Source organism: Coffea eugenioides, chromosome 6 (assembly GCF_003713205.1).
Source record: "Coffea eugenioides isolate CCC68of chromosome 6, Ceug_1.0, whole genome shotgun sequence".
NCBI lineage: Eukaryota > Viridiplantae > Streptophyta > Magnoliopsida > Gentianales > Rubiaceae > Coffea > Coffea eugenioides.
Window position 1 is genome coordinate 10,282,990 of NC_040040.1, and position 14,971 is coordinate 10,297,960.

A 14,971-nucleotide genomic window follows, 5' to 3' on the forward strand; every position below is an offset into this window, starting at 1 on the left:
ATTTTATCAAACGCACCTTAACTCCAAAATTTAACACTGAGAACTAATTTGCTCTTATAATTGGAGGCAGCCAGCACTCGTTCTTAGTTGTACATATGAAAAAAATAACTCATTGTTCCTTCTTTCTCAACCCAAAAATAACTCCTCCAAAAATTTTAGCTGCTTCAAAATTAATGCAATGAAGAAAAGTAAATGGATTAATCTTTCCTACACTGACAGTGTATACACTATCAGCGTTAGATGATTGACAACTATGCAAAATTTGAATTTGAAATTCAACTTTTGTACACATGTCATGAATCCAACGATGATAGTGTATACACCGTCAGTGTATGAAAGATTTACTCAAAGTAAATTACATCCAAGACATTTCGTACCCAATATAAAGGAAGGGATGCAAGTAAGTTATTCCTGCCATTTGGAAATAAGATTAGTGCCACACAACAGCTCAAAAACAGATGATATACTTACCTTTTAGAGAAAGGGAAAAAAAAAATCAATGGTGATTCTCCATTTATCCCTCAAAAAAACAAACATATTATTTGATACGCGTCAGTTCCACTACTAAGGAAAAGATAGCAGTCATTTCAGGTTAACCACAATTTATCTCATCGAATATCCTTTCAATGGCAGGGCAACCAGTATACTAATTGAAGAATAAACTTGGCATACTAATTTATTCGTTGGCACCAAAACACTAAAATTCATTGAAAAAAAAAAAATTACAGACACTAACATAACAATTGTAGATATTAAGATAATAATGTATAAATATATAAAACAAACTTTGACATTCTTTAAAAATCGTGTTTCACATTAAATGTCATCCACGTAATTTTAAATCAAATTAATCAACCCAATTGACTGTTATCTACGATTAAAACACTAATGGTAGAGAATCCACGCTCTTGTCGTGACAAGGGAAGTGGGCAAATGCAGAGAATCTTAGACTTTGTTTGGAAAGCAAATTTTCAAAGAAAAATTTGTTACGTGTTTTCGTAAACACATTTTTCAATCACCTTTTTATCTTACATATATTAAATTGTTATGGTAATTTTTTTACAAAAAAATTTCAGAAAAATATAATTCAAACAAAGTGTTAATATGGAGGCCACAAGAAAGTCGAGAAATGCGATTTTCTTCAAATTCAATTAATTACTTACTCTTTAAAAGCTTTTCTAAAACATAAGAATAAGATAAGAGAATTAATTGCCTAGGTGGTTTGCAAAAACCAAAAAGAGAGTCGTGGTTAGCATAGAAGTCTAGGGATGGAGATATCATTCATCCGGTAAGGCCTGGCCTCCAATTGTCTAATCCAATGGACATAATTTTTCTTTCTATCTCCTAAATACCACCCGACTAGAGGCAAATGACAAATAGGAGTGTAGTTACTTCAATTAAGTTAATTAATTTCTGGGGCATTTATAGTTTTAACTCTTTCTACATGTCCTACTCTAGTCCATTTCCCACTCCACCGCCTTCGGAACTCTATCAGCCGTCAGTTAAAAATTTTTTAGAAAAAGTTAACCAGACAACCTCATAATACCCGGCTGTCACCCATCCAGTTCATCACAGCTAAATCACAGCCAACCACTCTATCCACCCTCCATTAACATTATTACACGCGCCCAACAACGAACTAGTCTGCTCGGCTCCAAGATGTCAGCTTAGCAAATCCCACTATTTTTTTTAACCGCATCAGTAATGCATAGGCATAGCTCACAGTATTTTAACCAAACCAGGGTTAGGCTAACCCAACCATGATTTAACCCCACTACTTCCCTGCTGTTTATATACCGACTGAAAGAAACCGCTGCCCTCATCCATCATCCAGAAAGAAAATCAACGCAACTGAAAATCACCCTGCGGAAAAATGATGATCGGAGAGCGAAACCACCCAAACCCAGTTGTCCACGTTCCTCCATGGCCGGCGTCATTCACCGATGATCAAACGGCCGATGTTTCTATGACCTTGAGCCCTAATGCCAATGCTCACTCTAGCCCCAGCTTCGATGACTACTCCTTTTGCCTCCAGAACGACGCTCTCGCGGCCCTCCAACGTTTTCTGCCGTCCAACCTTAAAACAAACTTGACTGATCTTGTACTGGAGGATCTCGACGCCGCTGAAAACGACGACGGTTTCGGGAAAGACTTGGATCTTCCGGTGGACGCCTACTCATGCGATCACTTCCGTATGTTCGAGTTTAAAGTGAGGAAGTGCATGCGTGGCAGGTCGCATGACTGGACCGAGTGTCCGTACGCTCATCCGGGAGAAAAAGCTCGCCGGAGGGACCCGCGCAAGTATCATTATTCCGGCACTGCATGCCCGGATTTTCGTAAGGGGAGTTGTAAGAAAGGTGACGCTTGCGAGTTCGCACACGGCGTATTTGAGTGCTGGCTCCACCCTGCTCGCTATCGTACGCAGCCATGCAAGGATGGGCTTAATTGTAAGCGTAGGGTGTGTTTCTTTGCTCACTCGCCGGAGCAACTGAGGGTTCTCAGCCCACGCGCTGATTCGTACGATGGGTCTCCTCATCGACTTGCTCTCGAGGGGTCTTTTGGCAAGGCGCTGCAGTTCATGTCGTCGCCGGAATCGGGCTCGCCGCCGTCTGAGTCGCCACCGATGTCTCCGATGACGACTTCCACCTCCATGAGCTCTCTGAGTCGGTCCTTGGGTTCCAACTCGGTCAGTGAGATTATGGCGTCACTGCGTCAGCTGCAGCTGAATAAAGTTCAGTCCGTGCCGTCTTCTTGGGCCTTGCAGGCGGGTGGCTCGGGATCCGGGACGCCCAGGGTGGTCATGACCCGGCCTGGTTCCTACAGCTTGCCATCGACCCCGACGAGGACGGTGGCCCGGAACGGGATGCGATACTTTGACAACTGGGACAAGGGAGGGGGCGAAGAGGAGCCAATGATGGAGAGGGTGGAGTCCGGGAGGGATTTGAGGGCCAAGATATTCCAGAAACTGAGCAAAGAGAATCCCTTGGATTGGGTGGATCCGAGCCCGTCTGATGCCCCCCCGAATCCAGATGTTGGGTGGGTGTCGGATCTGATCCAGTGAAGAGCTGGAGGTGGTCTGGACATGATGAAGCGTGTTGTTTTTGGGTAATCATTAGTAATGATTTTGTTGATGAAGGTGGGCTTTAGATTTGGCGACCCTCTCCAGCATGTGACGACCGTATAATTTTTCGGGGAAAAGAGAAGCAGGGAAGGTTAAGATTAAAAAAAAAGGAGGAGGGGGGGGGCGTGGTTTGTTGTTAAAACCAACAAATTGAAGATTCTGTACATACAAGCGGTGGTAATTAGTAGTAGTATATTTTGAGTTTCGTAAAAGCATTAATTATTATTGCATTATCAGTAGGTTGGTATCAAATATATATAGTTAGGAGCAGTACCAAAAATGGTGCTTGGCTTGGAGGGTGATGAAGACGGAAGAGAGTAGCAGCAGATTCTGTGTCTTGGATGCAAAGAAAGATTGGGTGTTTTTGGGCTGCTGCTCAAAACTCCAAGGGACTGGGTAGCGCTTTGAGCGGACAGACTAACAGCAGCTGAAGATTGTGTTATTTAACTTATTCCGGGTGTTTATTATTATATTATATTAATTGTGATGAAAGTTGGTGTCATGGGATATGTAAGTAAATTGTATTTCCCCATTAAATGTCACTCCCCACTCCGTACTCTGTAAATATGGACGAAGCCAAGTCTCTCTATGCTTTCTGTAATTCCCTCCCTTGTGAATGATCAATATGGTTGGTTAAAATCCCCCCCGGTGTGTATTGCTGCTGCTGCTATCATATCATTCGAGGCTTGGCCTTTTTTGAAATTGCCTTTGTTCATTTTTCTTGCTTCTCATCACTGGAAATTGTACTCCGTACATACATAGGTGTGGTGGTTACTGCTCGCAGATACATATGGGGTACGGACAGAAGTGGTAAAATATATATGATGCTCAAGAGGAGATGTATGTGTTATATTTATGTGTCTGGATCGAAGAGACAGTGATGGGATTTGTAGGTTGGGAAGAATGTGAGGAGGGGAGGGGTCCGGTCCCCGAGGGATGGGGAGAAAGAGGTGTTTTTAAGGGGGGACAGTTGAGATTTGCCCTTTAGGAAAAGTTGGGAGGGTGGAGAGATCTTCTTCTTTTGTTTTGACGTGGCCAGGAAATCTGGAGAAAATTCTGGTTCCTTATCCGTTCACGGAAGACGCAATGCAACAGTTAATGCAACGTTTGAGGCTCTTTTTTTTTTTTTCTTTCTTTATAAGAGGAAGGATAGGAACGGATTGGGAGAGGAGGTTTGGCTTCTGTCACTGTTATCGCGATTAGGATGTCCTTTTAGAATTTTATGGATCACTTGCAAATGCGCTCCATTCCACCATTAATAGAGTACTTGGAAAATTTTACATATGGTTCATTAATATAAACTTTCACATTATACATAAAAAAAAAGTAATTCATCTTTAATTTAATTTTATCCATTGAATTATAGCTAGCAGCAGGGGGTATGATTGAATTGATTAAAGGTCCTTGTAGCTAAAATTAAAGTCTCCTCTTTTGATCGAGTCCTGGGTGTTGACCAGGACAAATTGAGGAGGAAGAGAGAGGGGGGACTCGGGACTGTCAGTCACTTGTAACCGGTCTTGCACGCAATCCGGAGCGTTGTGCGAAGTAATAGTAGAGTACAGAGAGCCACTTTAATTAGCAGAGCGAGCTTTGTCCTACAATGGAACCGCCTTGCAATTATGTAACTGCAGCTTCATTATTTATAGCCATCACTAGTATATATATTTCTTGAATTCAATAGAAGAACTTCATACATATAAGATCTTTACAGTGAGCAAAAATTTGCCCGCTGTTCATCAATTATGCTTTTGTTGGTCCAGGAAATCACGTCTTCTACGCGTTTGCCCCGTCGTACTATTGCTTACACTTCAAGACCGACGCTTCAAACCAGTAATTAAATACTCCAGTATAATTCTTTGAGCGCTTTCTTTTTTTTTTTTTTTTTTTTGGGTTGAGATTACGTAAATCTTGGAAGATATAAAGCAAACAAAAACAATTGGTACTTCCGTATTCCCTCCTTGGGTACTCAATTAATGGTCACGATGCATAATAAAGAGATCCAAAACCAGCGGTTGGAACTCTCAATTTGGACTAAAAATAGTTGAGGTTTTACATAGGAATAATTGTGTGTCATCCAATTGTCCCTATTTATTGATGGGCCCTGAATTTACTCGTATGACTTGTACATTATTTGTATACATTGATTTGTTTGTATCATTATCATATTTTTTTTGATGATACACGTGTACCGTATCATCAAAAAAAATTATCCCAAATACTCTCCTATCCAAACACACTAGTACTGTTAAAAGAATTGGGTGCTTTAGACTGACGAATTGACGCAGAATTTTGCGATGCAAATTTTGTAGTTCTAGTCGTCGATAAGTGTGAACTACTTACTGAGCCAAGAAAAAAAAAGAAAAGTGGACAACGACTATGCAGGTTGCCAAAACAAAACTGGCAGTCGGCAAGCAAGCGAGGGATATTATAATGTCAATTTGAGCAATAACTTCTATCCAACTGCTCAAAAAGTCATAGCGTCAAAAACGCCTTCTTGCTCACCAAATTAGTAATTAACAATTTTCTTAATTATATGCAAATATTTGTATTTGAGTGATCTATCAGATGGAAAATTAATGCACGCTGGAGAGTTTCGTTTATCTTCTTCCATTATCTTTCTGTGTCATTTACCGGCACCATCAGATGAAATTTCATCAAATTTTCCGCAGGCATATTTCCAAGATTCTTAAACCTTATTTTGTGTCCTTATTTCCAAATGAATATAACCACCACCATTTGTCCGGTTGTCCTTTTTTTTCCTTTTCAAAAAAAAAAAAGGAAAAATTTCCAACACATCCATGTAATTTTATGCCATATGGATATTTGAAAAACAATAGCCACCCGATACATACATTCATTCTTTACCTAAACTGTACCATAACTTATAAAGAACACCACTACACGCTCTCAATGCTACTTTTATTGATTTCCCCTACCTACGTACTTCTTTCTGATATTTGTTCATTGACTTTTTGGATCCTTGTTCGTTGTACATAAAGAAATCAATATGTCAACTTCATGGCGATCCATGATATGAAGATACAAATTATATATATATTAAAAAAAAAAAAGACAGACAGGAAACCGGTTTTACCTTTCCTTGTTATTAATTGATTTTTAATCCAGTTTTCACTTGTTCTGGAGAGTCAAAAGAAATAAAGCCAAACGTGTAAAGTGAGATCACATCCATGTCTGGGACAGCTGTCAAAAGTTCATTGGATGACAGATTTACTAACCATGCGAACGATATGTAATTAACCCAAAATTTCTTTGCTCTATCAAAGGCAATACATACACAGCTTTCTCTACGGCACGACATCGTGCCACCGCCATTGATCATGGCATTAATTTAAAATTAAAGGTCGTGCAACTCCCGACCTAGTTATTTTATTTAATTATTATTAGAAGAAAAACATACTAACCTTCGTTGCAAAGGAATCAGATATTGAATTCTAGCGCGCGGCATGGGATGTCACAGCCTAACTTTGTTTTTATTCACTAATTTAGGCCAAGTAGACCAGAAAACTGCATGCCACGAGTCATGTGGAAATACGAGACAACATCTACTAGTCTAGTCTCATACTAATGAATGAGACATTGCGATAGAGTATTCTGCTTTTATTAATATTTAGGAGCCACTTATCTAAGAAATTAAAAGCATTTTGTCGGCCGACTCCCCAGCAACACGTTGAAGTTATCGTCAAGCGGTCAACCTGCCGCAAGAAACGGGCATTATTGTTTTGAATATCGGATTGAACTGGTCGGTTCAACTGATTGAAACACGAATCGATCATTGAGTCCGATCTAATTCTATATTTAATTCAAGAAATCAAATGAATCGATCGATCAAGAATTGCTCGGGCTGATCAAAATCGATAAAAAAAAATTAATTTTTGAACCGATTTTTTACTAAACATTTCATATATGTGTGTGTGTTACTTTTATCCACGTAATTTAATATTAAAATAATTATAAATTCATTGAATTGTAATTGAATCGTGAATAAAAAATTCATTAGATTCACTTATTGATCTGAGTTTCAAAATATTGGAAATAAGTCATCTAAAAGTATATTATGAGCTTGTCTCTGTCGTTTTGCTAATAGACTAATATTTTTGTGATTAAAAATTCCGGTTCACTTTTTGGTTGAACCAATGAATTGATCATGATTCCGATCCGGTCCTATATTACAACTAAGAAAGGATCAAAATCAATAAAAACTTGGTTACCTTTTCAATTGATTTTTCATTATACATATATAGTTTTTATCTAAGTAATTTAATACTATTAAATAATTTAAAAATCATTAAATCAGGATTTAATCGAAAACCTGTTGAACTGTAAATCAAAAAGTCATCGGATTTATTTTTCCGGTTCAAGTTTCAAACACTGGGAACGAGTTGTCTAAAATTATACTCTGAGCTTGTCTCCGTCTTTTGCTAATAATGGTAGTTTTGGGATTAAAAATTTTGATACACCCACTTCGAACTTGGAAATTCTAATGGCAGTTTAGTTGAATTTAGCTAAGGGCTTTCAGCTTCTCTGTAAATCCAATATAGCTTTAATGACTATTTCTTCCCAAAAAAAAAAAAAAAAAAAAAAGCTTTAATGACTATAACAAATTGATGGCCCAATTAAGGATAGTCAGCCCAACCTCCAAAGGAGGAGGATAACAATTTATTTGGTCCTTGAAATTTGAGATGCCTGATTAGCGCGTGTCACTTAAATAACCCAGGATCAATACTGCCCATTTGATTTTAGGCCCGCTTAAACAAAAAGTGCAGGAATTGTTGTGGACTGTGTTGGGCCGTCGGAGTTCAACAATTGGTTTTTATGTCTTTTGGAAAATATGCATGGTTTCATGTACGTATTCCGATTCAAAGTACAACTGCATGCACGTTACCAGAGTAGTTTATTGATATTTTTGGTAACAATTGTTTTTAGGGAAAATGATCTGTTTCATCCATCACATTTCGCAAAAATATTCTTTTCGTCCCTCACTTTTAAAATGAAGCAAATTCGTCCCCGACATTTAAAAATTAAAGCTATTACATCCCTGAACCTAATTTTCAATCTAAATCAAATCATCTAATAACCCAATAATAAATTTCGAAAATAGAATTGATAGATCATTCGGTCAACTTCATCGTATTCACATGACATTTATTAAACCAAAAAAATAAAAATTATAACATAAAAGGCCATTCTTTGTCTTGGAATAGTAGAGTTTTTTTTTTTTGATAAATCTTTTCATGCACCATTAGTATATCCGCTTGCGAATGTAGATGTGTATCATAAATATAGAATTTGGTGCTTAAATTTAAATTAAAATGATATGGCGGTACATAAAACTGTCAGTTTATACAATGATAATGTATAAAAAATTAATATTTCTTTTTTATATTATAATTTTTTCTATTTTCTTTTTAGGTTCATTAAATTTTACATGAATATCAAGTTGAGTTAACCAAGTGATCTACCAATTACACCCCAAAATTTGTAATCAAGTTGATTGGTGGTTTGATTCAGATTAAAATTTGGGTTCAGGGATGTAATAATTTTAGTTTTTAAATGTCAAGGACGAAATTGCTTCATTTTAAAAGTGAGGGACGAAAAGAATATTTTTGTGAAATGTGAAGGATGAAACCGATCATTTTCCCTTGTTTTTATACGAAGAAAAGTTAAAATTAAAACTACATGACAAATGTTATAGCATTTGACTTGTGCTTGTTCGTAAACACACATTCTAGACTGTACAATAAAGATTTTACATGATTTTTTACAGCTAATACATCGGAAATATTTGCCGGTGAACACTAATTCATTGGAGATTGAAGGTTTTTCCCCAATTGTTATTTTTGAGAAAAACGGATTTTGTATTGAGAAGATGATGTGAGATGCTTAAAAATGGCGATTTATTTCAAAAATTTTGAAGAATCAAATAAAATCTTCAGGCATCAATTTCATAATCACCTATTTGGACTGAATATGACTACAACAGAAGTCAAAGAAGCAAAAGGGTACAGCTCAAAATTTCTTTCTTTTTTTTTTTCTGGAAATATTTGCATATTAAGATATAATAAGATCAGTACTTTGTTCTAAGCAATCATGAACTGATCGGAAAAGCAAGACCGATATTTCAGTCTTTTCGTTTGCATTTTAAACAAAATTTTCCACGTTGAAGCGGTTGGAAATTTGGCATGAAATGATGTTTATAGTCTTTGCTCTAGAAGGACACATAATTGTTTGAAGTTGAAACCGTCATATTCAGTAAATATACACTAAAACTCTGGTAGTTAAATTTCGCTTTAGATGAAAAAGAAAGGAAAAATTCAAACCTACCCAGAATGTATGTATACTTTCTAGTTTCTATTTCTATTAGTACATTTGGAAGGATGTTTAAAGCCTTTGTTCTTGAAGGACAGAAAATTGTTTCAAGTTGAAACCGTCGTATTGAGTAAAATATACGTTAATTATGGTGGGTAAATTTCGCTTCGGATTAAGGAAGAAAAATGCTTAATTTCTGGCTTCTGCTCGCACTTTGGAAGAGTTCCACCCTAATCAAACTAAGTACCTGGAGAACTGCTCCTTCCGTGAAAGGTTGGATCTCAGTTGTACCAAAAAAGAAAGGTCAAAAAGAGAAAAAAATGGTAGCTCTAATTGATTATACAGGTTTGCATGATGCGTTTGATAGTGAATACTGTGAAATTTCACGGCCAAAGTAAGGGCTTTGTAGTCAAGGTATATAAAAAAGGATCTTCTATAGATAGTTTGACAAAGTAGAATAGTGGAATTGTAACATCCTATCCTATCAACAAAAAAAAAAGAATCAAAACCACCATTTTGTTTACTTGTGAGATTGTAAATTTTATAGGTGCTAAAAAGTTTGGGTGAGTTCGACTCCCGTCACCACTGGGGTCAGGTCATGATTCTGAAATCATAAATCACTTATAAAAAATGTTTCAGATCACTCGCCAAAATAGCTTTCATACCGGCAGTGTAATTTGAACATACAACCTTTTGTGAAGAAGTATTCCGTCCTTGTAGTTCATGAAATTATATGCAAATAGATGTTTAAAAAAATGATACATTCCTTCAATTAAAATGTATAAATATATTTTAGTTGCAAAATATAAAGATTAGTAAATTTTACTTATATAAAACGTATTCTAAAAGTAAATTTATTTTACCTTTTGGCTATATATTAAAATAAAAATATAACTACAAGCTATCTAGATTTGCAAAATATAAGATTCTGACTACCAAACTATGAAGATATCTCTTAATTTATATAACCTGGACTTAAATTTACAAAATTCTTGATCAAATTGTAATTTTACAAACTCTAACGATCTTACTAGGATCCGATGCAAATTGACAAAATTTAGATCTTACGTTCACATGTTTTTTGCATTTGAGAACTTGGTAACTTTTTTTTCCTAATCATGATTTTATGCGGTCACTGTTTATGGTTGTAGCTTTTGAAGAAGTTTATATTTAAATAAGCACAATAAAGTTTTTGCAAATAATTAAAGGTAAATAAAAATGAAAACAAAATACTTTTTGGAAGAAGATAAGAAACCGTTCAACCAAAAAGACAAATTAAGATCATAGTGGTGGTATTTCATGTAAAGTCTATGGGATTTGATGCATGGTGGCTGACCATTACAAATTTTCATGTGTGAATATATGAGGGTAAACAAATATTTGGTGGCCCCTAGTATGATAACAAAAGAAGCAAGGACTAATTCCTTTTTCTTTTTTTGGATCCTGGGGAAGGTCATAGACTTTTACAAAGAAACCAAGCGGGGGTGTAGTCACCTCCCAGTACCCCATTACTTCTGAAGCAAGGAAGGGCCTCAGCTAACTTGGTGGATCTTCCAATCTTGTAACACCTGGTTTCGTGTGAAAACTTATCTTGGCTAACTTGTGAGCACATGAATTGTTCTCCTTCCATGAGTGAACTAATCTACACTCCCAACTTCTCTCGACGAGGACTAACTTCATTTTATACCCTCCAACTTGTACCTTAAATTTCAACTTTAGACGCTTTGTACTTCTGAACATGTACCACTTTTTTACGTTGTATCATAAACTTTAATTTTTGACATTTTACACTTTAAACTATCAATTTTGAACACTATACATACTAAACTCTCAAGTTGGTCTCATTTAAATCTAATCAATAACAACTTTAGAAAAATTAACAGCATAAAGAACTTGACAAATTAATGACAATGTGTTAAAAGTAGTTAAAAGATTCCATGGCATCGCGACCAAAAATAAAAAGAAAAACACATTGTCATTAATTTGTACCACCCTTTATCTCATTAATTTTGCTAAAAATATTAGTGATTGGAATATAGAAATCAATGACAGTATTTGAAAGTAGTAAAAAAAAAATCAAGGGATCGCAGTTAGAATGAAATAATACATTATTATCAATTTTCATCGTCCTTTAACTTATTAATTTTGCAAACGTTATCAACTATTAGATTGAAAGGGGACAAACTTGAGAGGCTAAAGTTTTAAGTGTCCAAAATTGAAAGTTTAGGGTACAAAATGTTCAAAATTAAAGTTTAGGGTATAAAGAAAAAAAGTAGTATCAGTTTAGGAGTGCAAGGTAAAGTTAATCCAAGAGGTAAAAGAGCATGTGTGTTGACTTGGAGTACTTCCTTTAGTAAGTACTGAACTCCTGATGAACCAACATTGACCGAGTTACTCCATTTCGTTTCGGATAAAGGGGCACACATTAAAGGAAAATGTAACTGCAGAAACTTTCCAACTGGGGTTTTGACAGAGTCAAGACATGACTAAGGTCACACTAAAGCTTTGTCCCTCTTCTTTTCTTTCGATGCCTATTTAAAAGGATAGGGCATTATAATAAGCCCACTTGTTTCTGTTCTCGTCTCGGTCGAGTTTTCTGAAGTTCCTTCGCTCTCTTTTTGGTGATCAAGTAGTTGTTGGGCCTCAAAATCGTACCAGTAAGTTAATATTTGTGGAAATGGGAAGAGCTCCGTGTTGTGACAAAACCAAAGTTAAGAGAGGACCATGGTCTCCTGAAGAGGACGCCATTCTCAGAAACTACATCGAGAAATATGGCACGGGTGGCAACTGGATTGCTTTACCCCGTAAAGCAGGTCTCCAGCTTATGCTTTTGTTTCATTACTGTTGATGCCTTTACAAGCCGTGTAATGCAAAATTCCAACTTAATTGTGTTTGGTGGTATTTCTTGGATTGCTGTCCCGCAAATAACTACTTATTTTAACCTGCCTGCCTTTCTATCTCCATGACTACCCTGCCTGTTCAATTTGCAATATGTACTTGATGTTTTAATTTTTGGAGTACCTGACAACTTGGAATCTTGGATGATCCCCTTTCTAAGACATTGCTGATCTTTTATGATAAAGGTCTGAAACGTTGTGGCAAGAGTTGCCGTCTGAGGTGGCTGAATTATCTTAGACCAGATATCAAGCATGGAGGGTTTACTGATGAGGAAGATAGTATCATATTGACACTCCACTCTAACATAGGAAGCAGGCAAGTCCACTAGACTCTTTTCCATAATTCTCCAATCTCTTTTAACCAATCCCTCATATTCTGATTATGCAAGGAACTCTTCAATTTATGCTGATGCACAGATGGTCGGTCATAGCTTCACATCTTCCAGGAAGAACAGATAATGATGTGAAGAACCACTGGAATACCAAGCTAAAAAAGAAGTTATCGGCAGTCAATGCCACCAATCCAACAACCGTAATACCAATCGTCGACAGCAATTCAAATAACTTTACTAGCAATCCCTCTGCTTTCACCTTAGCAACTTCATTCAACAAACCCCAGCCAGATTGTTATGGAAATTCGACTTATCCCATCGTAGGTTCAGATGCACCCGTGCAATATTCATCAATGGATCATATGGTTCTGGGGTATAGTATGACTGAAGTTGTTCCAGATTTGCTTTACGACTCGTCATCTACTGATCAATTCTCACTTCCAGAGCTCTTCGAAGTTCAAGAAAACAGCACGCTTCAGAAAAATGGTTTCACCACTTCATCATCTCAAGAGATTTCAAGCCTTTCACCTTCGTGCTCTCTTGCTAAGAGCTATTCCTCTTGGAATGACAACTTATTTGGAGAAGAAGTGGGATTTTTCGTGGAATTGGAGTCTAGATCATCTAACTATAATCTCGTACAAAGCGCACAGCAAGAGGAGAAAGTCAGTAATGAAGCTGAAGGTTCCTGTTTACCTATCTATTCTTATCCTACTGCTAGTTTTTTTGACCAGATGTCTGACAATATTTTGCCACCTCAAGGGCACCATCAAACAGCGTTTCCAATTCTTGATTAACAAAAGGACTCGAGATTTGTCAAACACCTAACTAGGAATGTAAGACATGAGCATTATTTGCTAATATTTTTCCAAGAGTTTTATTAGGGTGATGGATGTTATGTGGATGGATCCTATCCAGCCGTGTAAAGGAAATTCAGTGTGATTCTCTGAATTTAATGAAGTTTATGTGATTATATATATATATGGATAATTTAGCATTTCGAGGTTTCTGGGTTTCTAGTTTTGTTTTTGTTGGAAAAAGCCGTCTTGCCTTTTCACTCGTAATCAAGTGTAATTTTCGATAAGTTGAGGTCACGCTTGAGTAGGTGACTTCAGTTTCTGGTGCAGAGTGGAGACGTCGTCTAAGGGTTTAAGTGCAATTACTTCTTGGGCGAAAAGTTCATGAATGCACAGTAATGTCACCTAATTTTGTCATCCCAGACTTGTCAGTAGTCACAAAATTTGCATGGAATGGCCTTTTCAAAGTTGCCAACGGGTCCCCATTTGATACCCAAGAAATTTCTGTCCAGACAAATCACACACAATTCTTTCGTACAACTATATACCCTAATCATCGACAGCTTGTAAATCAGCAAATATATTTTCACCAAATCCAGCAGACGGTTTGTCTCCCAAAACCATATAATAATTCCTGATTTGGTCTTCGGTAATCAAATTAGAATACGGTGTATTATCTCCTCCCTGGCTTCTGTCAATTTTCTTCTATGTATAATTGCCCATCTCATGCATGCGTTCAGTTGCATGAGCTATTGAAGAGAAACTCCGCTCTAACGCTAAAGGAGATGCTTCCGTCTGCACGCACGGGCACATTTGAACTTTTATTCCGGACGATTAGTCACCGTTTAAAATCATCTGCACAACTTAACAGCCTCAGATGCCGAAAGGACTACTTCAGTTCACGGCCGAAGGAGGTTTTGCTTGCGTTATCTTGCACTCTCAAGTAACTTCTTGGCTACTTCATCGTGGGATATTGACTGGAAATGTGGACAGCAACCTCTGAGCAAGCTTTTATCAAACAGTTGAAGTCCATGCCTTAAAACAAAATACTAATAGTAAAACATTTGTTTTCTCACTTTAAGCCGCAACACAAAGTCAAATTACTAAAAATTAAGCTGAATTCTACAGCACTAATCATGTCGATCTTTTGTGTTTTGTTTGATTCAAACAACAAACAGCCACCAATTAAAACCATAAACAATTTAGAGTAAGGCCTAAATTAAGTACAGTGGTAATAAAAATGAGGGATCCATCGTAAAGATCATAATCCCTAGAGTTATTGTTGTCAAAACTGAAAGCATGAAATTAATAGCTAGCCAACTATCTAAGGCCAAAGTTCTTGGGTTTCTGCCATAGTTGATTACTAATGCTCTTAACATCTAAACAGCCCGTATATAGCTGCTTTGATTGTTGATATTACATCTGACACCGTATAACTATAGAAGCTTTACATAGCACAGGCTATTGCAGTATTGCCTGATGAATGATGATGCATTTAAT

At 36.8% G+C, this 14,971-nt stretch overlaps 2 protein-coding genes across 2 annotated transcripts; both read left to right on the top strand.

Annotated features, from left to right (window-relative positions):
* Window positions 1-1,841: 1,841 nt before the first annotated feature.
* On the top strand, window positions 1,842-3,764 carry LOC113776175 (zinc finger CCCH domain-containing protein 20-like). The gene has a single exon (XM_027321281.1). It carries the CDS (start codon window positions 1,874-1,876, stop codon window positions 3,059-3,061), a length of 1,188 nt encoding a protein of 395 aa, XP_027177082.1. The 5' UTR covers window positions 1,842-1,873; the 3' UTR covers window positions 3,062-3,764.
* Window positions 3,765-12,125: 8,361 nt separating this feature from the next.
* LOC113773519 (transcription factor RAX1-like) lies at window positions 12,126-13,471 on the top strand. Its single transcript, XM_027318158.1, has 3 exons — window positions 12,126-12,261; window positions 12,532-12,661; window positions 12,763-13,471. The coding sequence occupies exons 1-3, from the start codon at window positions 12,126-12,128 to the stop codon at window positions 13,469-13,471; spliced, it is 975 nt and encodes a 324-aa protein (XP_027173959.1).
* Window positions 13,472-14,971: the final 1,500 nt, after the last annotated feature.